The sequence below is a fragment of the Notolabrus celidotus genome, unplaced genomic scaffold (genome assembly GCF_009762535.1).
Source record: "Notolabrus celidotus isolate fNotCel1 unplaced genomic scaffold, fNotCel1.pri scaffold_277_arrow_ctg1, whole genome shotgun sequence".
Lineage (NCBI taxonomy): Eukaryota > Metazoa > Chordata > Actinopteri > Labriformes > Labridae > Notolabrus > Notolabrus celidotus.
The window spans coordinates 1-26,168 of record NW_023260118.1 but is presented as its reverse complement, the minus strand read 5'-3'; the positions used below and the strand labels follow the sequence as shown (position 1 = coordinate 26,168).

The 26,168-nt window shown below is 43.2% G+C and overlaps 3 protein-coding genes and 4 non-coding genes across 14 annotated transcripts; 5 read left to right on the top strand and 2 right to left on the bottom strand.

Annotated features, from left to right (window-relative positions):
- Positions 1-715: 715 nt before the first annotated feature.
- Positions 716-6,645, bottom strand: rnaseh1 (ribonuclease H1). 4 transcript variants are annotated; one of them, XM_034678970.1, is made up of 9 exons: positions 6,515-6,645; positions 6,138-6,239; positions 5,413-5,537; positions 4,034-4,213; positions 2,854-2,953; positions 2,624-2,678; positions 1,651-1,735; positions 1,364-1,488; positions 716-933 (listed from the first exon to the last, which is right to left on the bottom strand). In XM_034678970.1, exons 2-9 carry the CDS (start codon positions 6,200-6,202, stop codon positions 838-840), a joined length of 831 nt encoding a protein of 276 aa, XP_034534861.1. In that variant the 5' UTR covers positions 6,203-6,239; positions 6,515-6,645; the 3' UTR covers positions 716-837. The 4 variants fall into 4 exon arrangements, with proteins under 4 accessions (XP_034534861.1, XP_034534858.1, XP_034534860.1 ...); XM_034678967.1 differs by having other exon boundaries at positions 6,325-6,591; XM_034678969.1 differs by having other exon boundaries at positions 6,383-6,591.
- Positions 6,646-6,664: 19 nt separating this feature from the next.
- Positions 6,665-13,390, top strand: rps7 (ribosomal protein S7). 5 transcript variants are annotated; one of them, XM_034678974.1, is made up of 7 exons: positions 6,665-6,715; positions 8,040-8,125; positions 9,141-9,212; positions 9,595-9,738; positions 10,729-10,793; positions 12,306-12,456; positions 13,277-13,390. In XM_034678974.1, the coding sequence occupies exons 2-7, from the start codon at positions 8,051-8,053 to the stop codon at positions 13,352-13,354; spliced, it is 585 nt and encodes a 194-aa protein (XP_034534865.1). In that variant the 5' UTR covers positions 6,665-6,715; positions 8,040-8,050; the 3' UTR covers positions 13,355-13,390. The 5 variants fall into 5 exon arrangements, with proteins under 5 accessions (XP_034534865.1, XP_034534862.1, XP_034534866.1 ...); XM_034678971.1 differs by having other exon boundaries at positions 6,665-6,737; XM_034678975.1 differs by lacking the exon at positions 6,665-6,715 and adding an exon at positions 6,729-6,832.
- Positions 9,297-9,515, top strand: LOC117809425. Its single transcript, XR_004630458.1, has one exon. It is a non-coding gene; the product is annotated as a small nucleolar RNA SNORA73 family (small nucleolar RNA).
- LOC117809428 lies at positions 10,211-10,428 on the top strand. The gene has a single exon (XR_004630461.1). It is a non-coding gene; the product is annotated as a small nucleolar RNA SNORA73 family (small nucleolar RNA).
- LOC117809427 lies at positions 11,499-11,716 on the top strand. Its single transcript, XR_004630460.1, has one exon. It is a non-coding gene; the product is annotated as a small nucleolar RNA SNORA73 family (small nucleolar RNA).
- On the top strand, positions 12,843-13,060 carry LOC117809426. Its single transcript, XR_004630459.1, has one exon. It is a non-coding gene; the product is annotated as a small nucleolar RNA SNORA73 family (small nucleolar RNA).
- Positions 13,391-13,668: 278 nt separating the features above from the next.
- ipcef1 (interaction protein for cytohesin exchange factors 1) lies at positions 13,669-24,828 on the bottom strand. The gene is given in 10 exon segments (XM_034678977.1): positions 13,669-14,012; positions 14,014-14,064; positions 15,756-15,928; positions 16,013-16,121; positions 16,123-16,227; positions 17,313-17,389; positions 17,503-17,558; positions 17,838-17,909; positions 22,573-22,646; positions 24,170-24,828. Coding segments are annotated over 10 exon segments (1,002 nt in total). The 5' UTR covers positions 24,329-24,828; the 3' UTR covers positions 13,669-13,886.
- Positions 24,829-26,168: the final 1,340 nt, after the last annotated feature.

Here is a 26,168-nt window from a genome sequence, read left to right as displayed (position 1 = left end):
AAAGGAGGGATGTACGATACGATTTAGGGAGCGTTTACAGCGTTTAAGGATGTTCAGAAGAGATTCATTTTCAATAGTTTAAACAGGAAGTTAAATCCAGACTATCCAAATAATCTAAAGGTAAGAAAAGTTTCCAAAAGAAAAATGAATTCATAAAAGTATGTAACCTTTGCTGCTGAAGAGGTGAGATTGAATCCCACTTTAACGCCTGTTTTATCAAACTTATAAAATTCAATCAAGTGACCGCTTTATTCTACTTAGTTTTGTTTGAGGCCTGCTCTGATTTTTTAATGAAGTAAATCAGTTTTCAGACTTTGAGATTATTTAGTCATTTCTTTTTTTTTTATATCTTAGCTTCAGCTAAAACTTCCTGTTGGTGTTTGAATGAATTCCCCTTCTCTCTCTCTGTATGTGTGTATATGTGTATATATATATATATATATATATATATATATATATATATATATATATATACACTCTGATAAATACAACTCGTAAACACTTTCCCCAAAACAGTGAAGTGTGAATGAAAACGCAGCGTCTGTCGAACAGATCCTGTTTTTAAATGTTAAATCATGACCTGCAGCTCCCCCTGCTGGACGACTGAGTGCATTACAACATGAGTAATGATCAACCTTACATTTCTCTCTGCTCTCCTTCTCTCCCTCCTCATCCTCACCCGTCTCCTCTAGCTTCACCAAACACAACCCGTCCATTAAAGCAGAAACTGAAGACTTTATTTACAGCAATAGAAATATTAAATAAAACATCTTAAAGTGACAAAGAAGGAAACTCCCTCCACGAGAGGAGAACAGATCTCAGCTGCAGCAGGTTCCTTTAAGAGTCCTCGTCTAAAGACTTCGCTGCTCCTTCTCTCGACAGCCTGTCCGCCTCCTCGTTACCTCTGTAACCGGCATGACCAGGGATGTGCAACTACAGGAGAGAGAGAGGGAGAGAGAGAGACAGAGAGGGAGAGAGAGAGAGAGAGAGAGAGAGAGAGAGAGATAGAGAGAGAGACAGAGGGAGAGAGAGAGAAAAACTGAAAACTATGACAGGTCTTCCACCAGGTCCGTGTCTCCATCAACACCCCCCAGTTGCGTTTTCAGAGCGCAGCACAGAGCAGGACCTCCGGACAGCTGGAGTCATGTGCCCGAGGTTTCCCCTTCTGTAATCCCTGAATCAAGGATTCTCCTCCTCCTCCATGTTGTCTTTCTGGTCCTCTGAAAACCTCTGACCTGTTGACTCCAGGCCTGATTCATACTTGATGAGTAATGAGTCATAAATCATCTTCAGGACGTCAGTGTGCAGTGAGAGTGTTTCTGGAGTGAGTCTCTGCAGGTTTGAGGTGAACGCTCATATTTACCCAGACGACCTCCAGCTCTGCGTTCAGCCTGTCCAGCTTCACAAAGTCGTCTTTGTTGGTGATCTGACCTCCGGACTTCAACCTCCAGCCGTTCAGCTTCCAGTTCTTCACCCAGGTCGTCACACCTGCACAGAGAGAAAAACACCACCGGCTTCAGAACAAAGTCCTCAAGGTCTTCAAGGTCCTCTGATGTACAGTGGAGTCCAGGAATCTGGAGACAAGACGACGTCTGTCAGGGTGAAAATGAACTCATCAGATGGAGTTCAACTTCCTGTTCTCTGACTCACCGTTGATGGTGAACTTGCTGTCGGTGTAGATAACCAGCTTCTTTAAGTTCATCTCTTTGGCTTGTTCCAGCGCTTTGCAGGCCGCCTGGTTCAATCAGGAGAGACACACACACACACACACACACACACACACACACACACACACACACACACACACACACACACACACACACACACACACACACACACACACACACACACACACACACACACACACACACACAGTTAGGAGAGGAGGTTTCTGTACTGCAGGTCCGTCCTGAGAGAGGAACTCCTCCTGGCGGTCCTGTGTGCTCAGTGAGTTCTCCAGGACGGTTTGGAGTAGTAATAAAATGGGATATTGTGATGGGAGTAAAATTAACTTTAAGAGTCTGTGTTGGTGCATCATAACTACATGCTGCTGTTCTTATTCTTAAAGAGGGGGGTCTGCAGACTGTTTAGACCTTATAGAGACCAGTATGAGAGACTCAGAGGATCCATATGCAGAACTTCCACAGGTATGAAAAGGTTCTGGATTTGGCCTAATGGTTAAGTCGTGCACCCATATAGGGGGCGGCCTGGGTTCAATTCCAGCCCACGTCAGTATCAACTGTCCTCTCCTCTCTAATAAAGGGTGAAAAGCCACAAAATATAACTTTAAATATATCTATAAATTAAAAGAACAGAAACTTTGATCAAATATTAAATGACTTGTTTGCACAAATCTGAATGTAATATTTTCAGACATTAGTTTGAAACACGTCTCCAGTGATGGTCTCTGTAGGAGAGGAGAAGCTCTGAGCTGGGCCTCAGATCCGGAGTCAGAGTCCGGGATGTGAATCAGGGTTCTTTAGGTTTGAAGAGGAATCATGATCGGTATTTGTCCCGTCAACAAACAGAGCGTTATATTCTGTCGGCTGCAGAAGTTGATTTTATGGTTTTAAACTGACTTCTGATATTGAAGCCCTGACAGTCACTGATGAGACGCTCTCACCTGGATCTCTGCACGCTGGTTTGTTTGTCTTCCATGAAGCCGCTCTGCAACATTCCTGCAGAACAAACGGATGAACAGAGGATTTAAACACAACAAGCTTCCTCTGAGCTGTCAGTGTGTGTGTGTGTGTGTGTGTGTGTGTGTGTGTGTGTGTGTGTGTGTGTGTGTGTGTGTGTGTGTGTGCGTGTGCGCGTGTGTGTGTGTGTGTGTGTGTGTGTGTGTGTTCTCACAGTGGGCTGTTGTGGCCCCAGTACACTCCAATCCCGGCTCGAGCGCCCACCCTCCCGTTACGGGAACAGCAACCGTCAGTGTAAACGACCACAGCGTCACCTGAGGAGAGGGAGAGACTCTTAGAGAGACTCAGGCTCTACATTTAATCATAATAATAATAATAATAATAACAATAATAATAATACAACTTTATCTATATAGCACCTTTAAAAACAAATGCTTACAAACCAAAAAGTTAAAAGAAATAAACACAAATTAAAAAGAATAAAGTGATGAAACAGGAGAGCATTAAATCATTGCTGTAGGTTTAAAAAATAAAGTAAAAATAAATAAATAAATGTAATAAGTAAGTAAGTAAATAAATAAGTACATAAATATAAGTAAATAAATAAATACATAAATATAAGTAAGTAAATAAATACATAAATATAAGTAAGTAAATAAATAAGTACATAAATATAAGTGAGTAAATAAATACATAAATATAAGTAAATAAATAAGTACATAAATATAAGTGAGTAAATAAATACATAAATATAAGTAAATAAATAAGTACATAAATATAAGTAAATAAATAAATACATAAATATAAGTAAGTAAATAAATAAGTACATAAATATAAGTAAGTAAATAAATAAATAAGTACATAAATATAAGTAAGTAAATAAATAAATACATAAATATAAGTAAATAAATAAATAAATGTAATAAGTAAGTAAGTAAATAAATAAATACATAAATATAAGTAAGTAAATAAATAAATACATAAATATAAGTAAGTAAATAAATAAGTACATATAGGCATTAAAGGTCAATAAAAAGGTTTTAAGAAGAAGATGAAATCAGAGAAAATAAAAAGGATAGATTAAGAACATTACAATAATAAATGAAAGATAAATGATAAAACAACAAATAATCAAATACAATTTTTAATAATAAATTAGTCAAATATATAACAATAATAATAAATAATAATAATAAAAACATTTAGACTTTTACAAACAACTTCATCAGATTACTTTAAATGTTATTAAGTCACAGTTTTATCAATATTGCCTCTGGTTAAATCTTCATAAAGAACTCATGTTAATATTTCATATTTATCCATAATCAAACATACGTGTGTGTGTGTGTGTGTGTGTGTGTGTGTGTGTGTGTGTGTGTGTGTGAGGATCTTACCCATGTATGTGAATCCATCCTTGCTCTCTGAAGACGAGCTCTCTGACGGTTTGGATCTCTTTGAGCTGGACTCTGCTTCTTCTGCTGAGTGACTCCTCTTCTTCCCCAGAGGGATGTACTCCAGAGGCTCCGGGCCTCTTTTAGGAAGCAGATTAACGTCCGACTCCACGACCTGAGACACTGAGGGACAAACACACTAGGGCTGTCAGCTTGGTCCAAAATGACGTTCGAATATTCGCTCTAAAAAAATCCCATAGGTTCGAACCTTTCGAATATCTATATTTGCGCATTATGTCAATAACAGGTGGACAAACTAATACAAAGAGACATAACTACCATAACTAACATACCTACACTTTACAAAACAAGTAAATGACCTAATGGTCTATATCTTAACACTTTTAAGACCGTAGACCTAACCCCCCCTCCCCTCTCTGTGTGTAATGCGCTGAGTGAGTGCTGAACAAGACTTGTGCGAGCAATTAAAGGTCCCGACTCTTGTCCCTAATATAGGCAGGCTTCATTCAGTGATTGAAGCAAATATTGACATTAACTGAAGTTAAAGTTAAAAACGAAAAAGTAGTCCACTTACATTCTTGGCGCTTTTATAAAAAAAGAGGAAAAACTGCATTTTATCCCAGGGTCACTGATGGTCGGGCTCTTTTAGTCCACTGTCAATGTAGGGTCTTAGGCCTGACAGGTTATTTGCCAAAAACACAACACAGTCCACATGTGAAGAAGACAGTCCACATGTGAAGAAGACAGTCCACATGTGAAGAAGACAGTCCACATGTGAAGAAGACAGTCCACATGTGAAGAAGACAGTCCACATGTGAAGAAGACAGTCCACATGTGAAGAAGACAGTCCACATGTGAAGAAGACAGTCCACATGTGAAGAAGACAGTCCACATGTGAAGAGGCCAGATCTCTTTTTATTCACTATGTTCCAAACGGAGGAAAAGACGCGTTCAGAGCGCACTGAGGATCCGGGGACGGAAGGATTTCTCTGCCGTCTGCTTCACGCTGTGCATGTGTGACTCCTGTGATCTGTCCCTGACCTGTCATGCAGTGCGCCCACTCGCAAAGCAGCCGCAGATGTGTTTTTTTCCACAATCGAATCTCCGTTTTTTTTAGAGTCGAATATATATTCGAATTTAGAATATTCGTTGACAGCCCTAAAACACACAAACTGTTTTATGATTTCAGTGACCGAGTCAGACTTCTTCCCTAAAGATGATGAAAATTAACATTCCAACATGCTGTTAGGATCCAAACTTCATCCTTCTTTAAAAAGCAGTTTGTCAGATTTATCTTTGCAACACCTACAAAAGAGTAATTTTGGAGTTTGTTTAGAAAAAATAAATGAACATTTTCTGACCTTTAGTGACCTCTGGAGTTGCAGAAGGTTGAACTCCTCTGAAGAACGCCCAGGCATCTTTCTCTGAAGCAAACTTCTTAAAGGATGCTGCTGGAAACTTGTCCACCTGACTCTTACACTCATCCCTGCAGCACAGAGGAAAACAGGAAGTTATTAATGCAGTGACTTCCACTACAGAGTTATGTCTGTGTTTAATGCAGTGACTTCCACTACAGAGTCATGTCTGTGTTTAATGCAGTGACTTCCACTACAGAGTAATGTCTGTGTTTAATGCAGTGACTTCCACTACAGAGTCATGTCTGTGTGTGATGCAGTGGTGTGTCTGTGTGTGATGCAGTGGTGTGTCTGTGTTTAATGCAGTGGTGTGTCTGTATGTAATGCAGTGGTGTATCTGTGTGTGATGCAGTGGTGTGTCTGTGTTTAATGCAGTGGTGTGTCTGAGTGTAATGCAGTGGTGTGTCTGTGTGTGATGCAGTGGTGTATCTGTGTGTGATGCAGTGGTGTGTCTGAGTGTAATGCAGTGGTGTGTCTGAGTGTAATGCAGTGGTGTATCTGTATGTAATGCAGTGGTGTGTCTGTGTGTAATGCAGTGATGTGTCTGTGTGTAATGCAGTGGTGTATCTGTATGTAATGCAGTGGTGTGTCTGTGTGTAATGCAGTGGTGTATCTGTATGTAATGCAGTGGTGTGTCTGTGTGTAATGCAGTGGTGTGTCTGTGGTCTCACCAGGAGGTGTAGACTCCAGGTTTGAATCCTTTCTTCACTGCATAGTAGAACTTTCCCTTCGCCATGTCGTCCGCCGCGCTGCAGAGGCTCCTCCGTGCTGCTCTGAAAACACCAGTCAGCCTAAACATCACGGTCTGCAGGGAGACTGTCCAGTAACATCTCCATGGATACTCAAACTGACACTGACATGGAAAGTTTGATGACAGGTTGCGCTTGAACTTCAACAAAATCTGCAAAACACATACACCAGAAGTGACCAGCTAGCACCGTGTGGCTAATTATGTAGCTTGTTCTTGATATCTAAAGGTGTGAAAGGATCCAACATCCATGAGAAGCCTTTAAATCCCTCCTTGTTTTCTGTGTTCTTCAGTTTAAACCTTAAATCTGCTGCAAACGACACAAAACGAAGAAATCCAGAAGTCACGTTGACATGCAGGGTCGTGAACTCAAAATCTCGCGATGTTTTATAAATCAAAGCGTGGAGTCCTAACTCTCGCGAGAACACCTCACAGGCCGCTGATTGGATGAATAGAACTCTCGCGATGTTCCGGTCTCTTCCTTGGCCGTCGTTGACTGAGGTTAGTCGCGCTGTTTTTCCCGGTCTGTGTTTTTACTCCTTTAAAGAGTCTTAAAGTCTCTTTCTCTGATCTTTATTAAACTGTATGTCCTCCTCCTGCTCTGATACGTTAGATTCTGTGAGTAGTTTTAATGGATGGCTGAGTTAGATCAGGTTATAAAGGATAGTGGATCAAGTCTGTGATGGGTCTGTGATGGGGATCTGTTAGCAGGCCCTGCATGTGTTCAGACTGAGGCCTCAGCAGAGACAGGGGAGGCTGTAGGCTGAATATATGAAGGTGTCTGTATGAGTCTTTGAGTTTAGATTAATATAAGTTAATTAATGTTTCTGTGAACTCTTCACTGAAGACTGAGAGGCAGGACAGCAGGCTAACTGATGCTAGGTGGTTAGCATTGCTGTGACTTACTGAGGCTGCTCTGTTGTTAGTTTGAGGATTTATAATCTTTATTCATGAATTTATTTAAAACAGTTTGTTTTAATGAACTCTAAAGTTATACACATATCCCTGTTAGTTCTCTCTGTGTTCCTGGGTTATATAGAGACTGTTAGCCGTTAGCTTCAGAATCAGAATCAGAATCAGAATCAGCTTTATTCGCCAAGTATGCTTGAACACACAAGGAATTTGACTTTGGTAAACTGTGCTCTCTTTGTACAAGGCATAAGAATAGGAATAAGAATAAGAACTACAATAAAAAATAAAATGAAAATATAATAACAATAACCTTAGCTATAAATACAAAGAAACAACAAATAGCTTGACTAATATGTACAGGCTAAAATAATATGATAAAGTGCAGTGGTGAGTTGCAGAGGTAGTTTTACATTATAAAATAGAAGTTAAATAATACAAAAATAGAATATGGAATTCTGCTTGAGAATTGTTGCATTGTATATCTACATGTATATTTACAGAGAGTATTTATCTGACAGGTATGACACTGTTATGGTTTAGTGTTCATCAGAGTGACAGCCTGGGGGAAGAAACTGTTCTTATGGCGGGTTGTTTTGGCGCACAGTGATCTGTAGCGCCTGCCGGAGGGGAGGAGTTTGAAGAATTTGTGTCCAGGGTGTGAGGGGTCAGCGGTAATGCTCCCTGCCCGTTTCCTGGCCCGGGACCGGTACAAGTCCTGGATGGGGGGCAGGTCGACACCGATGATTTTCTCTGCAGTCCTTATAGTCCGCTGCAGTCTGTGTTTGTCTAGTTTGGTTGCAGAGCCAAAAGCTTAGCGTGGTCATGCTGGTTCCTCTCCAGCCTGCATGTCCCCTGAGTTCAGAGATGCTCTGCAGCTTCTGTGTGTCTTAATGATGTGTATTTCTCTCTGCAGAGACAAAGGCCATGTTCAGTACCAACGCTAAGATAGTGAAGGCCAATGGCGAAAAGCCAGACGAGTTCGAGTCTGGGATCTCCCAGGTAAGACCTGCAGGTCACCTGGACCCTGTTCTGAGGAGTCAGGGACCTTTTATTACTGTTAACATTAAAGTTCATGATGTGACGAAGTAAACAGAGTTCATAAATATCATGGGTTAAATCAGGAAGTAGCTGCCACAGTTATTGATGTGGAAATGTTATCCCTAATGAAATATGAAACAGGAGTTATTCCTTTCTAGTCAGATTAAATATGAAGGTTATTTACCATGTCTGTCTTTGAGTCTGGTTCTTAGTGATATTTGAGTCTGACTTCATTAGTTTTGAGATCATTGAATTAAATGCAGAATAAAAAACAGCTTTCCTATTATTGTCGGCTCATTTAGGCTCAAAAGCAAACTAGAAAAACAATCCTGACTTTATTTTAAAGATAGACTAACTTTAAAAAAGCACAAACCTTACACTACAGGGACTCTATGAGGGAATCAAACATTACCTCAAATATCAATGCAAACGTGAGCTCAGCTGTGTTTTGTTCCTCCAGCGAGATCAGAATTTGCTTCAGCTGCTACCTCTAACTCCTTATTCTGTAGACAGCAGATTGAAAACTTTCCCTCAAATTCACGCCATCAAATTGGACGTGCTTCCTCCCTCGCAGGAAAGGTTAATAGCCAATCTTTGGATAATTCACTGACATCTGACAGGATCTTCTTCTCACACTTGTGGTGACACAGCAGGTCCAGGTAGAGAAGAGCAACTTCTCTGAAATCCACTCTGAAGTTTAATCTTGAGAGATTGAAGTTACTGTGAGGACCCAAAAATCAGAAACAAGATTCAAGTGCTTTATGGAATTGAATCTCAAACATTTGAAACTCATTCTAAACCCTGCTGTGTATCCAGGCTAACTGCCAAGGAATCATGACAGCGTTGTTAGCTGACACGCCTTTGAAAACAGATCAGCTTCATCCCGTCAACATGTAATTAGTTTTCGATGTTGCAGACCCTTAAATGTTTTAGGAATTCTAAGAAAGAGACTGACGTCTTGCTCGTCTTCCTGCAGGCTCTGCTCGAGCTGGAGATGAACTCTGACCTGAAGGCTCAGCTGAGAGAGCTGAACATCACAGCAGCAAAGGTAAGACAGTTAAAGGTGTTTCTGCAGCCCTGCTCTGAACCCTGAGCCGGCCTGTTGATGTAAATATTAAAATGTGAATCCAACCTGACGTGGGCATCCAGAGAGCTGGTCTCCTGGCTCTGTCCTGGTGGCGTATGGGAGCGTAGCCTCCGGGCTGAGACGTACATTCCCGTTCCACGACGTCGGAGAGAAAGCTCCGTCCCCGGCTTCTGGTCGGTGAGGACGGGCGTCCTGCATATTCCTACAACTTCCCAGAGTCCTTTGGGGCCGTGACTGGGGAGCTAAACCATGCAGTGCACATTCTTTAATCCGTGTAACGTCTGATTTGATCGTCTCACGGCGTGCAGTGTGGGCGGTTTTATTAACTCTGGTGTTTCGGCAGGAAATCGAGGTTGGTGGCAGCAGGAAAGCCATCATCATCTTCGTTCCCGTTCCTCAGCTGAAGTCCTTCCAGAAGATTCAGGTGCGTCTGGTGAGGGAGCTGGAGAAGAAGTTCAGCGGAAAGCACGTGGTCTTCATCGCACAGGTGAGGATGATGATGATGTCTGAGTGCATGTTTGTGGCGGGCGTTGAGTCTGGATGTTTCTCTGAGCTGATGAGCTCCTGAAGTGGACCGGGGGATTCTCTGGGTTCAGGAATCCTCTCTTCTTGTGTGTTCAGAGTGTGAGGACTAGATCTGTAGATTATTGTTCAAGTTGCACAAACGTATCTCAGAAAATCTGAACCGTCTCTGGACTTGTGATTGATCCTTCTTGGGTCAAACCTTCTCACTGATTTGAGGGTGTACTTCTCTGCAGAGAGATGCATGAATGTGATTACTGACGAGTTAAAGTGCTGCTTCAATGTTCGTCGATTTAAACTCAGAAAATCAGTTATATCTGGTATCTACTTATAATGCAATGCAACTAATTTATAACAGTCCCAGTAGCCTGAGTAACACCAAATCTCCAACACATCTCCACAAGTTTAAAAACAAAGATAATCTGATGAACTTTGACCCGACGTGGGCATCCAGAGAGCTGGTCTCCTGGCTCTGTCCTGGTGGCGTATGGGAGCGTAGCCTCCGGGCTGAGACGTACATTCCCGTTCCACGACGTCGGAGAGAAAGCTCCGTCCCCGGCTTCCGGTCGGTGAGGACGGGCGTCCTGCATATTCCTACAACTTCCCAGAGTCCTTTGGGGCGGTGACTGGGAGCTAAACCATGCAGTGCACATTCTGATATCATGGATCGACTATAATCATCTTTAATGTCAGATCCTTAATTTATTGTTTTGTAAAGATTGTAAGGTTTTAAATATTACTATCACTTCGTCTGTAAGAAGTTAAACCAGCGCCGCTCTGAGTCTGAACACTACACCTGTGAATATCTGCAGCTTACCTCAGTCTTCAATTATCTCTCAGACTCTGGTTCATTTGATTGGTTTTGTCACATCTTGGATAATCATGAGAAACAAAGTTTGCCTTGGTTTGAAATGTTTATATCGGAGTTGAATCATTTGTCTGTTTCTGTCTTCAGAGGAGAATTCTGCCCAAACCCACCAGGAAAAGTCGCACGAAGAATAAGCAGAAGCGTCCAAGGAGGTGAGCAGGACTCTTCAGTTATACGTCTCAACGGCTGAAATTGAATTCCCTTCCTGCAGCGTAAGGAGGAGATCATGTCGGTCTGCAGGATGCTGAAATGGTTTAGGACCTTTTGCAGATACTTTTATGGTCTTCACTGCTGTGGGTTTAATATTGAACCCTTACCGTGGAACACAAAGTCTAATATCTTCAAAACACACTCCTTAAAAAAAAAGAAATGTGAGTCCTCAGAAAGAAACACTGGTTGCAGCTGCTTCAATCTGAGTGAAGGAAGTGAAACATTTAGATTATCAAGAGTGAAAATCTTTAATAGTGTAGCACTTATAGATCAGGAAAGAGGATGATAGAATCTGCTCAGAGACATTTTAAGAACAGTCAGTTTTCAGTAAGTTTGAATACATAACCTCACAAACAGGAAGAGTTATTAAGCTGTGCTGGGTGATTTCAACTTTAATTGAAGCCAGTTCAGTTTGTAGTCAGGTTCATGAAGATTAATCATCCTGACTCATCACCTGATTATTTTCAGAGTTTAAAGTCTGAAGCATATAAAACTCCTGCGACATGTCGTCTAAGGGTGTGTGATCCAGTTTAACATTCACATGTGAGGAATAGATCAACACATTCTTCTGCTGAGAGTAAAGGGCAGAACTGAATAAATCAGTTAACCATGATGATGACCTCCTGAAATGTGAGGACAGTGTAAACCTGACGTGGGCATCCAGAGAGCTGGTCTCCTGGCTCTGTCCTGGTGGCGTATGGGAGCGTAGCCTCCGGGCTGAGACGTACATTCCCGTTCCACGACGTCGGAGAGAAAGCTCCGTCCCGGCCTCCGGTCGGTGAGGACGGGCGTCCTGCATATTCCTACAACTTCCCAGAGTCCTTTGGGGCCGTGACTGGGGAGCTAAACCATGCAGTGCACAGACTGAGTTAACACGTCACATCTTTACCTCTTCAGATCAGAGGGAGAGGAATACTTGATTATGTTTCAGGAGCTTTAAGAGAAGGAGATCATTTAGTCTGTTTTTATTTCGCTTTGATTCGTGATGATATCTTTATATTTCTGTTCTGTAACTAAAGTCATCTTTAAATCCGCAGATAGACGTCCAACAGTGTCTCAGATTCAGGACGTCTTTAAATTCCACTTTTTCTTTCTGAAATATCTGAACATGTCCGTCAGATCCCGTTCAGATCCCGTTCAGATCCCGTTCAGATCCTTAAAGTTGCAGCAATCAGTTAATAAATTAAGAGGCACACGATTACTGGAGAAAATAATCCAATGAGAAGATCTCTTACAGCCCTGATTTATTTATGAGGCATCAAACTTTCACATTTAGAAGTCAGGACTTAACATTTTCTGCCGTTTTTAAGCACAACTTAAAGACGTGGTTATTGACTTCTTGGTTAATATTTTCATTTTAATCATATGTTCAGTCCCCTGAGCTTCATGTTTGTTCAGTCTGAATGTTCTGATCAGTGTTGTGGTTTCTCCTCCTCCTCCTCCTCCTCCTCCAGCCGTACTCTGACTGCGGTCCACGACGCCATCCTGGAGGACCTGGTGTTCCCAAGCGAGATCGTGGGCAAGAGGATCAGAGTGAAACTCGACAGCAGCAGGCTCATCAAGGTGCACCTGGACAAGGCACAGCAGAACAACGTGGAACACAAAGTAGGTTCATCACACACCTCAGAGTGGAGCTCTCTGAATGTCTATAACATGATGAGGGCTGCAGAAACTATCTCCATTCATCCATTCATACACTGATTTATTATTCTCACTGAAGACTCAAAGCATCACAGAATTATCCTGAAGGTTGATGTGTTTCAAATTTAAAATGATGGACTAAATCTAAACTTACAGCTTCACATGTTGACTTCTATTATAAATGTGTGATGGATGAAAACATGAATGATGTTAGTGATTCGTTCTGCAGCTCTAAACTTTGACATGTTTCTGTTGGCTGCAGATCTGAACCATGTTCTCTAACAGCTGTTACAGCATACAGCGGTTATTATCCTCCACTCCTGAGCGGTGATCAGTCAGTGAACTTTGACCCGACGTGGGCATCCAGAGAGCTGGTCTCCTGGCTCTGTCCTGGTGGCGTATGGGAGCGTAGCCTCCGGGCTGAGACGTACATTCCCGTTCCACGACGTCGGAGAGAAAGCTCCGTCCCCGGCTTCTGGTCGGTGAGGACGGCGTCTGCATATTCCTACAACTTCCCAGAGTCCTTTGGGGCGGGTGACTGGGGAGCTAAACCATGCAGTGCACAGACTGTCGAGCTTCAGTTTATTAGAGACTCCACTGTTATTTCGTTTCCTCTTGACATCAAGTTTTAATAAACACGAGAGTAGGAGTTAAAACTTTATGAACTCTGAACCTTTAGATGTTAACATGCATGTTCATCCTCCTCCTCTGCAGCCCGTCAGGTTGTTATGATCTGTCTGAGTGAACTGTGTGAATGATCTAATCTGTCCTCTCGTCTTTCATGGTGGATACGTACTCCGGTGTCTACAAGAAACTCACAGGCAAAGACGTCGTGTTTGAATTCCCTGAATTCCAGATGTAAATGCAGAGGACAAAATAAATTTGTTTACTGTCAGCACTGTCTGTTCTTCTTTGACCTCCTGCAGAAACATATCTATAAAACTCTCAGGTTTAAAGCTTCAGAGATATTCGATTCTTCTTTGTCTGTTAGGAAACAAGTGATTCATCAGCTCCAGTTTGAATCCTGTTTTTATTTCTTCCTCTGAAAGGAGACGCATTTATACGTCTTCCATGTAGATCATCCTGTCTTTAATGATCTTTTCAGCTTTTGAGAACATAGATTGTACCTGCAGAGAAATGCTCTGAAACCTCAGATGTTGTACGATGAGACTCGTAACAGGAATGAGACTTTCTTTAATACATATTCACAAAGGTGATCTTCTGTCAGCCTCAAACATCTCAGAAACAGACTCTCATACTTCCTTTGAACCATTTCAGTGTCTCTTCTCCTGAAACCTGAGAGTCAGGATCTCTCCTGGTTTATAAATTGTCCTTTAACTGATAGAAGTTCTCTCAGAGTGAAAAGAGTCTTAGAAACTCAGGTGTGGCTGGCCTCAGGTAACAGAGGCCTGTCCTGAGCTGAGCTCTGCAGCGCCCCCTGCTGCCTGGTCCCTCTCCCTGATCTCCTGCAGGAGCACCGGGTTGGACCGTTTCCAGCTCCGGTACGAGGGCGCTGTGAGAGGCGGGGTCCATCAGGATCTGGTCCACGGCCTGCAGCTCCGACTCTTTAGCCTGAAGGAAGGAGGAAAAGTTAATAAAATAACTCAGATTACATATTCCCTGATTTATCTGAGACCACATATCTTTAGAATCAAGTGTCTCTGATATCTGAACAATTAAACTAACATTGATAAATAGTTATTATTAAAAACAACATTAGTTTGTTAAATTGTTAAAAAACTGAAGAAAGTTGAGCTTAAATATATTACTGTCTTTAAAGTGAGATTAAATCAACAGTTTGAATTTGTTGCAGCAAACCAGACATACAAACAAACGGATACGTTTCAATTAGTAAAATAAAATATGAAATAAAGAGAATACAAATTTAGATCAATACAATTTAGATCAATACAAATTAGATCAATACAAATGTTAAAAGGTTTAAAATAGTAATTACAGGCAGTATTAAAATGATTCAGGAGTGACGGGTTGACATGTGTTGGTTATGGTTATATGGTTGGTTATGAAGAAAGTTATGGAAACAAAGTCCTGATCCAGAACCACCAGATCCGGACGTTGATGGATCTGGACTAGATTCATGAAGGTAGATAGTTGCAAAATGCCCAGGTCGTTATTGCAAATGAGAATTGGTTCTTAATTAACTCACCTGGTTAAATAATAAAGGAGCTTGTAGACTTGCTTTGAGAACCTGCAGAATACGATTTGAGAACTTGTGGATCAAAAATCACAAAAAGAATATTCCCGTGTAGATTGATATTTACACCACAACTCGGTGATTACAACTTCTTGAATCGGTCCCTGTAACTTCACAAAGAGCTTTCTCTCATTGCAAAGTGATGAATCTGAACGCTGACTTTTGCAACACTTTTTGCACGGATGTGTTGCAAACATAGACTGTATAAAGTATGGAGGTAGTATCCGTGATGTCACCCATTGTAAATATCAATCTACACGTGTGAATATTTTTTTTGTGACTGTGAAATTTTTTGCCAGTGAAAATGTTCAAAATACAAGTTCACATTTTTGATCCACAAGTTCTCAAATCAAGTTTACAGTCTCGTGCATTTTGCAACATCTACCTCCATAGAGATGATCCAAAAGAGGCTAAAAACATCTGAAAACAGTTTCAGATGTTTGAAGGTTTCATTATTCAGGTGAAAATGCAAAAAAGATGATTTCACTGCTTTATGTTTTAGTTTTTTTTACTTCTATTTAGTCTCTTTAGAATAATGTAGACCAGATCTCAGAAGTCTGGGTTTGGTAGTTCTGGATCAGGACCTTGTCCAGTGTAGTCTAGACAGACATAAAGCTGTGAAATCACCTGTTTTTACATTTTCACAAAGAGAAAAGGTTTCCTAAATCTGAACCTGCGTTTTTAAGATCATGTAGATCATCTAGTCCAGGTCCATCAAGTCTAGGTCTGGTGGTTTTACTCAGGACCTGCATTTGGTGACCCCCCCTGTAACATCTGATTAAGAAGCAGACTTCAGTGTCTTAGAAGAGTCACATTAAAGTTTGTTGTCACTGTAAACAGCCTTAAAGATAAACCCTCCTGTAAGTTTGTTTACATCTCAACATACAGAGGATCTTTGGAGAAGTCATTTAAAGTATTTCATGAAGGAGGTCTCTATGATGCAATCTAAACCTGACTCTGTGGCCTCAGGGTACCCGGTGGTCTTGTGGCCTCAGGGTACCCGATGGTCTTGTGGCCTCAGGGTACCCGGTCTTGTCCACTGCCTCACCTTTAAGGTGCTGCTGAGGATCCGGAGCAGGTGAAGCTTCTCGTTGAGTTTATCATTCTGACACCGTCTGATAAAGGAGGCCTTGAAGTCTCTCTGCCCGGGCCGTCCAATCAGAGACAAGCTGGCGGACTTCAGGTGGACGTACAGGTTCTCCATCTCATCTGGGGGCGTCTCTGCAGAGAGGAGGAGGAGGTCACTTACTCAGACCGTCACTGTGTTTAATCTCTAAAGTTAACTCTCCGAGCTCGGGTATTCACCTGGATTAACGTCCTGGACTCTCTCTCCTTGGACGAGGACCACAGGGAGGGGGACTCCTGTGTGGCCTGCATCCAGCCTGGGGAGGTCCAGCCAGACGCTCGCTCCCCTCTGAGGCTTTTCTTCTTCTTCTGTTTCTACTCAGTCCTGCGCCCTCCAGCGTGCTCCTCCTCCTGTCTTCACCCTGTAGGGTGCAGGAGGAAGACCCACAGACGGGTTGAGGGACGGGGACGGGACATTTTAACACTCTGTAGGGTGCAGGAGGAAGACCCACAGACGGGCTGAGGGACAGGGAGGGGACATTTTAACACTCTGCAGGGTGCAGGAGGAAGACCCACAGACGGGTTGAGGCACAGGGACGGGAACGGGACATTTTAACACTCTGCAGGGTGCAGGAGGAAGACCCACAGACGGGCTGAGGGACAGGGAGGGACATTTTAACACTCTGCAGGGTGCAGGAGGAAGACCCACAGACGGGCTGAGGGACAGGGACGGGACATTTTAACACTCTGCAGGGTAGAGGAAGACCCACAGACGGGCTGAGGGACAGGGACTGGACATTTTAACACCCTGTAGGGTGCAGGAGGAAGACCCACAGACGGGCTGAGGGACAGGGACGGGACATTTTAACACTCTGCAGGGTGCAGGAGGAAGACCCACAGACGGGTTGAGGGACAGGGACGGGACATTTTAACACTCTGCAGGGTGCAGGAGGAAGACCCACAGACGGGTTGAGGGACAGGGACGGGACATTTTAACACCCTGTAGGGTGCAGGAGGAAGACCCACAGACGGGTTGAGGGACAGGGACGGGACATTTTAACACCGGTTGGGTGCAGGAGGAAGACCCACAGACGGGTTGAGGGACAGGGACGGGACATTTTAACACCCTGTAGGGTGCAGGAGGAAGACCCACAGACGGGTTGAGGGACAGGGACGGGACATTTTAACACTCTGTAGGGTGCAGGAGGAAGACCCACAGACGGGTTGAGGGACAGGGACGGGACATTTTAACACTCTGCAGGGTGCAGGAGGAAGACCCACAGACGGGCTGAGGGACAGGAGCGGCATTTAACACTCTGTAGGGTGCAGGAGGAAGACCCACAGACGGCTGAGGGACAGGGACGGGACATTTTAACACTCTGTAGGGTGCAGGAGGAAGACCCACAGACGGGTTGAGGGACAGGACGGGACATTTTAACACTCTGCAGGGTGCAGGAGGAAGACCCACAGACGGGTTGAGGGACAGGAGCGGGACATTTTAACACTCTGCACAGGATTTAAAAGACGAGTTCTCTCTCACCTGTCCTGAGTCCAGAGAACAAGAAGGCGACACACACTCGTCACAGTCCTCCTGATCGCTGCCCTCGCTGTAACACTCTGCACACACACACACACACACACCACACACCACACACACACACAAAAGAACAAGCGTCAGTCTCTCTGTCTGTCCTCTGTCCTCTCAGGGGACATCTGTCTCCTCCTCTGACCCTCGGTGTTGATTATGTCGCACGCCTCCGCCGCCTCGGACAGCTTACTGATCCACCTGCAGCACAAACACAAGGACCAGCAGGACCGCTCGTTATTCACACGTTCATCAGAAAAGAAGAAGTAGAAGACGAACTCAGGAAGAGGAGGAGGAAGTATGGTTTCTGTTTTACTGCTGGAAGGTTTGATAAAGATCTAAGAGTCTAAAAGCATCATGTTATCGTCTGTCAGCTCTCCATGCTCGGCTTTAGTCTCACTTCTTACTCAGAAGATTTGATTTGAATAAACTGCATTAGAGAGTCCTCTGCACTAACCCTGATGATGCATGAACACTCACCTGTTCATGTCTGTGAAGCTCTCTGCTGCGATGAAGATGGTGACGACCTGAGGATGAGCGGCTGTCATGGCACTGAAACACCAAACACAGAGAGGTTAAAGGTCAGAGTCAAGTCATGGTCAGTTTATTCATCAGAGAGAAGAAGAAGAAGTGATCTCTGTAAGCTGAGCACACGATGAACCACTGCTGATTCTCACTGTGCTGATTCTCACTGTGCTGATTCTCACTGTGCTGATTCTCACTGTACTGATTCTCACTGTGCTGATTCTCACTGTGCTGATTCTCACTGTGCTGATTCTCCCTGTGCTGATTCTCCCTGTGCTGATTCTCCCTGTGCTGATTCTCACTGTGCTGATTCTCACTGTGCTGATTCTCACTGTGCTGATTCTCCCTCTGCTGATTCTCACTGTGCTGATTCTCACTGTGCTGATTCTCACTGTGCTGATTCTCACTGTACTGATTCTCACTCTGCTGATTCTCACTGTGCTGATTCTCACTGTGCTGATTCTCACTGTGCTGATTCTCACTGTACTGATTCTCACTCTGCTGATTCTCACTGTGCTGATTCTCACTGTGCTGATTCTCACTGTACTGATTCTCACTGTACTGATTCTCACTGTGCTGATTCTCACTGTGCTGATTCTCCCTGTGCTGATTCTCACTGTGCTGATTCTCACTGTACTGATTCTCACTGTGCTGATTCTCACTGTACTGATTCTCACTGTACTGATTCTCACTGTGCTGATTCTCACTGTACTGATTCTCACTGTGCTGATTCTCACTGTACTGATTCTCACTGTGCTGATTCTCACTGTACTGATTCTCACTGTACTGATTCTCACTGTGCTGATTCTCACTGTACTGATTCTCACTGTACTGATTCTCACTGTGCTGATTCTCACTGTGCTGATTCTCACTGTGCTGATTCTCACTGTACTGATTCTCACTGTGCTGATTCTCACTGTGCTGATTCTCACTGTGCTGATTCTCACTGTACTGATTCTCACTGTGCTGATCTCACTCTGCTGATTCTCACTGTACTGATTCTCACTGTACTGATTCTCACTGTACGGATTCTCACTCTGCTGATTCTCACTGTGCTGATTCTCACTGTGCTGATTCTCACTGTACTGATTCTCACTGTACTGATTCTCACTGTGCTGATTCTCACTGTACTGATTCTCACTGTGCTGATTCTCACTGTGCTGATTCTCACTGTGCTGATTCTCACTGTGCTGATTCTCACTGTGCTGATTCTCACTGTGCTGATTCTCACTGTACTGATTCTCACTGTGCTGATTCTCACTGTGCTGATTCTCCCTCTGCTGCACAGCCTCACTTCAACTGGTCTGTTTGATTTGGACTCTGATGAGAGCGGTGAATCGGAGAGGCTGAGAGAGAAGTGGTATGAAGATGCCAGCTGACTGAGCTGATCTCAGGCTGTCAGCTCTGAGTGTTCACACTCTGCGTTATCATGCATCCACGTGTCCTCAGTGACCACATGTGGTCGTATCTCACCTTCCTGCTCTGTGTGTTAATAAACACAGAGCCGCCGAATGTAGAGTCATGATACTTCACAACACTTCAATTCAAGAAGTAAATCAGACCTTGTGTGTTTATGAGCCTCAGAGGCTTTAGGCAGACAGCTGCAGCTCAGTTCCTGCTCCACATATCATCCCTCGCTCCCTCTCCTCTGTCCTGACTCTGACTCTGTCTCTGACTCTGTCTCTGTCTCTGACTCTGACTCTGACTCTGTCTCTGTCTCTGACTCTGACTCTCACTCTGTCTCTGACTCTGACTCTGACTCTGACTCTGTCTCTGTCTCTGACTCTGACTCTCACTCTGACTCTGTCTCTGTCTCTGACTCTGACTCTGACTCTCACTCTGTCTCTGACTCTGACTCTGACTCTGTCTCTGACTCTTTCTCTGTCTCTGTCTCTGACTCTGACTCTGTCTCTGTCTCTGACTCTGACTCTGACTCTGTCTCTGACTCTGTCTCTGACTCTGACTCTGTCCTGACTCTGACTCTGTCCTGACTCTGACTCTGACTCTGTCTCTGACTCTGTCTCTGTCTCTGTCTCTGACTCTGACTCTCACTCTGTCTCTGACTCTGTCCTGACTCTGACTCTGACTCTGTCTCTGACTCTGTCTCTGTCTCTGACTCTGTCCTGACTCTGACTCTCACTCTGTCTCTGACTCTGTCTCTGACTCTGACTCTGTCCTGACTCTGACTCTGACTCTGTCTCTGACTCTGTCTCTGTCTCTGACTCTGTCTCTGACTCTCACTCTGTCTCTGACTCTGACTCTGTCTCTGACTCTGACTCTGACTCTGTCCTGACTCTGACTCTGACTCTGTCTCTGACTCTGTCTCTGTCTCTGTCTCTGACTCTGACTCTGTCTCTGACTCTGATTCTGACTCTCACTCTGTCTCTGACTCTGACTCTGACTCTGTCTCTGACTCTGTCTCTGTCTCTGACTCTGACTCTGACTCTGTCTCTGACTCTGACTCTCACTCTGTCTCTGACTCTGTCTCTGACTCTGACTCTGACTCTGTCTCTGACTCTGTCTCTGACTCTGTCTCTGACTCTGTCTCTGACTCTGTCTCTGTCTCTGTCTCTGACTCTGACTCTGACTCTGTCTCTGTCTCTGACTCTGTCTCTGACTCTGACTCTGTCTCTGTCTCTGTCTCTGACTCTGACTCTGACTCTGACTCTGTCTCTGACTCTGACTCTCACTCTGTCTCTGACTCTGACTCGTCTCTGACTCTGTCTCTGTCTCTGACTCTGTCTCTGTCTCTGACTCTGACTCTGTCTCTGACTCTGACTCTGTCTCTGACTCTGACTCTGTCTCTGACTCTGACTCTGACTCTGACTCTGACTCTGTCTCTGTCTCTGTCTCTGTCTCTGACTCTGACTCTGTCTCTGTCTCTGACTCTGACTCTGACTCTGTCTCTGACTCTTTCTCTGTCTCTGACTCTGTCTCTGTCTCTGACTCTGACTCTGACTCTGTCTCTGACTCTGTCTCTGTCTGACTCTGACTCTGACTCTGTCTCTGTCTCTGTCTCTGTCTCTGTCTCTGTCTCTGACTCTGTCTCTGACTCTGACTCTGACTCTGTCTCTGTCTCTGTCTCTGTCTCTGTCTCTGTCTCTGTCTCTGACTCTGTCTCTGTCTCTGTCTCTGACTCTGACTCTGTCTCTGACTCTGTCTCTGACTCTGACTCTGTCTCTGTCTCTGTCTCTGACTCTGTCTCTGTCTCTGTCTCTGACTCTGACTCTGTCTCTGACTCTGTCTCTGACTCTGTCTCTGACTCTGTCTCTGACTCTGACTCTGACTCTGTCTCTGTCTCTGACTCTGTCTCTGACTCTGACTCTGTCTCTGTCTCTGACTCTGACTCTGTCTCTGTCTCTGTCTCTGACTCTGTCTCTGTCTCTGACTCTGTCTCTGACTCTGTCTCTGTCTCTGTCTCTGACTCTGTCTCTGTCTCTGAATCTGACTCTGACTCTGTCTCTGTCTCTGACTCTGACTCTGACTCTGTCTCTGTCTCTGACTCTGACTCTGACTCTGACTCTGTCTCTGTCTCTGACTCTGTCTCTGACTCTGACTCTGACTCTGTCTCTGTCTCTGACTCTGTCTCTGACTCTGACTCTGACTCTGTCTCTGACTCTGACTCTGACTCTGTCTCTGTCTTTGACTCTGTCTCTGTCCTGACTCTGACTCTGTCTCTGTCTCTGTCTTTGACTCTGTCTCTGTCTCTGACTCTGACTCTGTCTCTGACTCTGTCTCTGTCTCTGACTCTGTCTCTGACTCTGTCTCTGACTCTGTCTCTGACTCTGACTCTGTCTCTGACTCTGTCTCTGTCTCTGTCTCTGACTCTGTCTCTGACTCTGTCTCTGTCTCTGTCTCTGACTCTGTCTCTGACTCTGACTCTGTCTCTGTCTCTGACTCTGTCTCTGACTCTGACTCTGACTCTGTCTCTGTCTCTGACTCTGTCTCTGACTCTGACTCTGACTCTGTCTCTGACTCTGACTCTGACTCTGTCTCTGTCTCTGACTCTGTCTCTGTCTCTGACTCTGACTCTGTCTCTGTCTCTGACTCTGTCTCTGTCTCTGACTCTGACTCTGTCTCTGACTCTGTCTCTGTCTCTGACTCTGTCTCTGACTCTGACTCTGTCTCTGTCTCTGACTCTGTCTCTGACTCTGACTCTGACTCTGTCTCTGACTCTGACTCTGTCTCTGTCTCTGTCTCTGACTCGTTGTAGAGTGCATTTTTAAAAGTCACTTTTTTAAAATCACATTTAGAGGAATATTTGTGATTTACTTTAGATTTAACGTTAACCATATATGTTTATAATTTAATATTTATATTTATATTTAACATTTAGATTTATATTCATCATTTATATTTATATTTAATATTTATATTTATTATATTTATATTTATCATTTAGATTTATATTTAACATTTAGATTTATATTTATCATTTAGATTTATATTTAACATTTAGATTTAACAGGGTTTTTAACTTAATATATTTTTCACTACTAAATTAAATGTGAAGAAGATCACAAATATTCCTCTAAATGTGATTTCTTTAATCACATTAAAACATTAAAAGTGACTTTTAAAAATGCACTCTACATTTTGATGACAGGAGCTAAATGTGGAGCGAGCAGTGTGACCACAGGAAGCTGATGTGTCGCTGCACTCAGCTCAGAGACACTGAACCACGCCGTACTGTTTCCTGCGGCTCTGTTTGGCCTGTTGGATGGAGAAGCCGGAGAGGTTGATGAATCCTTCAGCTTGGTCCGCCTGCAGAGGAGAAACCACAGAGACTCTGTCAGCAGTTACAGGATGTTCATGTCTGTACCTTTCTCACCGCATGAGCTGGTACGTTGTATTAAGAGGAACTCTGGGTCAGCAGCAGCTTTATTAATCTGAGTTTCACAGAGATCTGTTTTCATCCTGAGACTAAAGACTAACATCAAGGCGCTCACAAGAAACCAAAACGGCACTCTGCAGCTCACTCTGAAACACGGACCAGACATAAAATATAGAGGAACAATAAAGTGTCAGAGTGGGTTTAATGTCTCTGCAGCATTCATAACCATCATCTTAAAACAGCATCATAACTCTGCATCTGTTTGTGAATAACTCCGCCCACTTTTTAGCCTCTTAGATGATCCCCGTGTCTCTCCATCTTTCATCCGCCTGCTGCTGAGGTTGTGAGCGACAGCTGGTCATGCTTACTTTATGAATAAGTGGCGCCCTCTACTGAGCAAGTGTTTGCATTTAAAGGTCTGGAGTCTGTTCTCCTTCTTAACAATCGGATTGAGTAATCCTTTTTCTCCCTCCCATACAGTCTATTATTTTATTTGGGTTTGTTTGTTCTTTTTTTCTTTCCTTTTGTTTCCTTTTGTTTTTGTTTTTGTTTTCTTCTGTTATGTGATCAGTATTTACAATCCAACCCTTTTTTTCTAACCTTTTCTGTGTAATGTTTATATCTGATAACTTTATTTGATTATTTCTTTCAAAAACTACTTTTTATTTTCTTTTTTGTTCTGTTTAATATTGAGCGCTTTTATATCTTTGCACTGTTGCATATAAAATTAAATTAAATTAAATTAAATTAAATTAAATTAAATTAAATTAAATTAAATTAAATTATATTAAATTAAATTAAATTAAATTAAATTAAATTAAATTAAATTAAATTAAATAATGAAAAGGTCTGGAGCCTGAGTTATAGATGATCCACTTGTCCAGATGTACCTCAGGGGGAAACTGTCAGCTCTGTATGATGAGAACTGAGATCAGAAACCTGGGTGTGCACACTCTCTGATTCCACATTAAAGCTCCTGTGAGGAGTTTCTAGCTGGTTTTGAAACAGACTGATATTAATATTAATGTCCTTTATGATCTAAAGAACAAACAAGACCATCAATATAGAGACAGGATCTCCATTTAGTTATGTTTAGGGTCTGAGACCTCCAGCAGGGGGGTAGGTGTCGGACCGAGTGATTAACAGCACGCTGCTGATTCTGAAGTTTTCAATGCTATGGCAAAAAGATTGTTAAAATGAAGCAGGATGAGTTTTATATGAAAACACACTCATTACACATGTTCAGGACAAAACAGGCAAAGACCACTTTGTCCACAGGGGGCGCCAAAATCAACACAATCCAAAAGTTCCTCACTGGAGCTTTAAAATAAGCACTCACTCTGCAGAATGTCCCGTTCCAAACATGTCCTCATTAAAGGAGCATCCGGTAAAGTTGAGCTCGTTCGAATACTGTATACATTTAATGTTTGTTTCTGTGTGTCATGTGACTCACCATCTTGTCTTTGTACCAGTACAGAGAGCTCTTCTTCAGGAGGAACCAGTATCTCTTCCACTTACTCCCCAGGAAGCTGCGGCCCTCCTTCCTGCGGTGAAGCCAGCCCTCACAGTCCACCACGCCCAGCTCCTTCACCGAGATCCTGCGCCGACTCATCGCTGCAGACAATAAGAGGACTCTGAGGTGGACCGCTGCACGCTGTGTTAGAGTCAGGGTAGTGAATAAAACAGAGATCAATGTGAGAGAGATGAATGTATGCGCTCTTTTCAAAGGAAGCAGCCTCTGATGCTTTATAACGGTTTTTTTCTTGAGTTCATGGTCATTGGTTGTTTTTGGTTGTATGTCCTGGATGAGGTTTTAGTGTATTTTTAGTAGACTTTATGTGGTGTAACAGGTTTAATGTCAAACCACACAGAGTCCTAGAACTGTGAGCAAAGCTTCAGCTGAAACCTCGATCAATAAGCAGACTTTAACTCCCTGATGTTTAACCTGAAATCTTAAATCCACAAATATCCTCATTTACATAAAAACTGGACACGAGTCTAATCCAGCAACGCGACATGACTGGGTACATACGACTCTGTAGTGGAAGTCACTGCATTAAACACAGACATGACTCTGTAGTGGAAGTCACTGCATTAAACACAGACATGACTCTGTAGTGGAAGTCACTGCATTAAACAGACATGACTCTGTAGTGGAAGTCACTGCATTAAACAGACATGACTCTGTAGTGGAAGTCACTGCATTAAACAGACATGACTCTGTAGTGGAAGTCACTGCATTAAACAGACATGACTCTGTAGTGGAAGTCACTGCATTACAACATGACTCTGTAGTGGAAGTCACTGCCTTAAAAACAGACATGACTCTGTAGTGGAAGTCACTGCATTAAACAGACATGACTCTGTAGTGGAAGTCACTGCATTAAACAGACATGACTCTGTAGTGGAAGTCACTGCATTAAACAGACATGACTCTGTAGTGGAAGTCACTGCATTAAAAACAGACATGACTCTGTAGTGGAAGTCACTACATTAAACAGACACGACTCTGTAGTGGAAGTCACTGCATTAACAACATGACTCTGTAGTGGAAGTCACTGCATTAAACAGACATGACTCTGTAGTGGAAGTCACTGCATTAAACACAGACATGACTCTGTAGTGGAAGTCACTGCATTAAACAGACATGACTCTGTAGTGGAAGTCACTGCATTAAAAACAGACATGACTCTGTAGTGGAAGTCACTGCATTAAACACAGACTTGACTCTGTAGTGGAAGTCACTGCATTAAAAACAGACAGGACTCTGTAGTGGAAGTCACTGCATTAAACAGACATGACTCTGTAGTGGAAGTCACTGCATTAAAAACGACATGACTCTGTAGTGGAAGTCACTACATTAAACAGACACGACTCTGTAGTGGAAGTCACTGCATTAAACAGACATGACTCTGTAGTGGAAGTCACTGCATTAAACAGACATGACTCTGTAGTGGAAGTCACTGCATTAAACACAGACATGACTCTGTAGTGGAAGTCACTGCATTAAACAGACATGCTCTGTAGTGGAAGTCACTGCATTAAAAACAGACATGACTCTGTAGTGGAAGTCACTGCATTAAACACAGACTTGACTCTGTAGTGGAAGTCACTGCATTAAAAACAGACAGGACTCTGTAGTGGAAGTCACTGCATTAAACAGACATGACTCTGTAGTGGAAGTCACTGCATTAAACACAGACATGACTCTGTAGTGGAAGTCACTGCATTAAACAGACCGACTCTGTAGTGGAAGTCACTGCATTAAACAGACACGACTCTGTAGTGGAAGTCACTGCATTAAACAGACACGACCCTGTAGTGGAAGTCACTGCATTAAACAGACATGACTCTGTGGTGGAAGTCACTGCATTAAACACAGACTTGACTCTGTGGTGGAAGTCACTGCATTAAACACAGACTTGACTCTGTGGTGGAATCACTGCATTAAA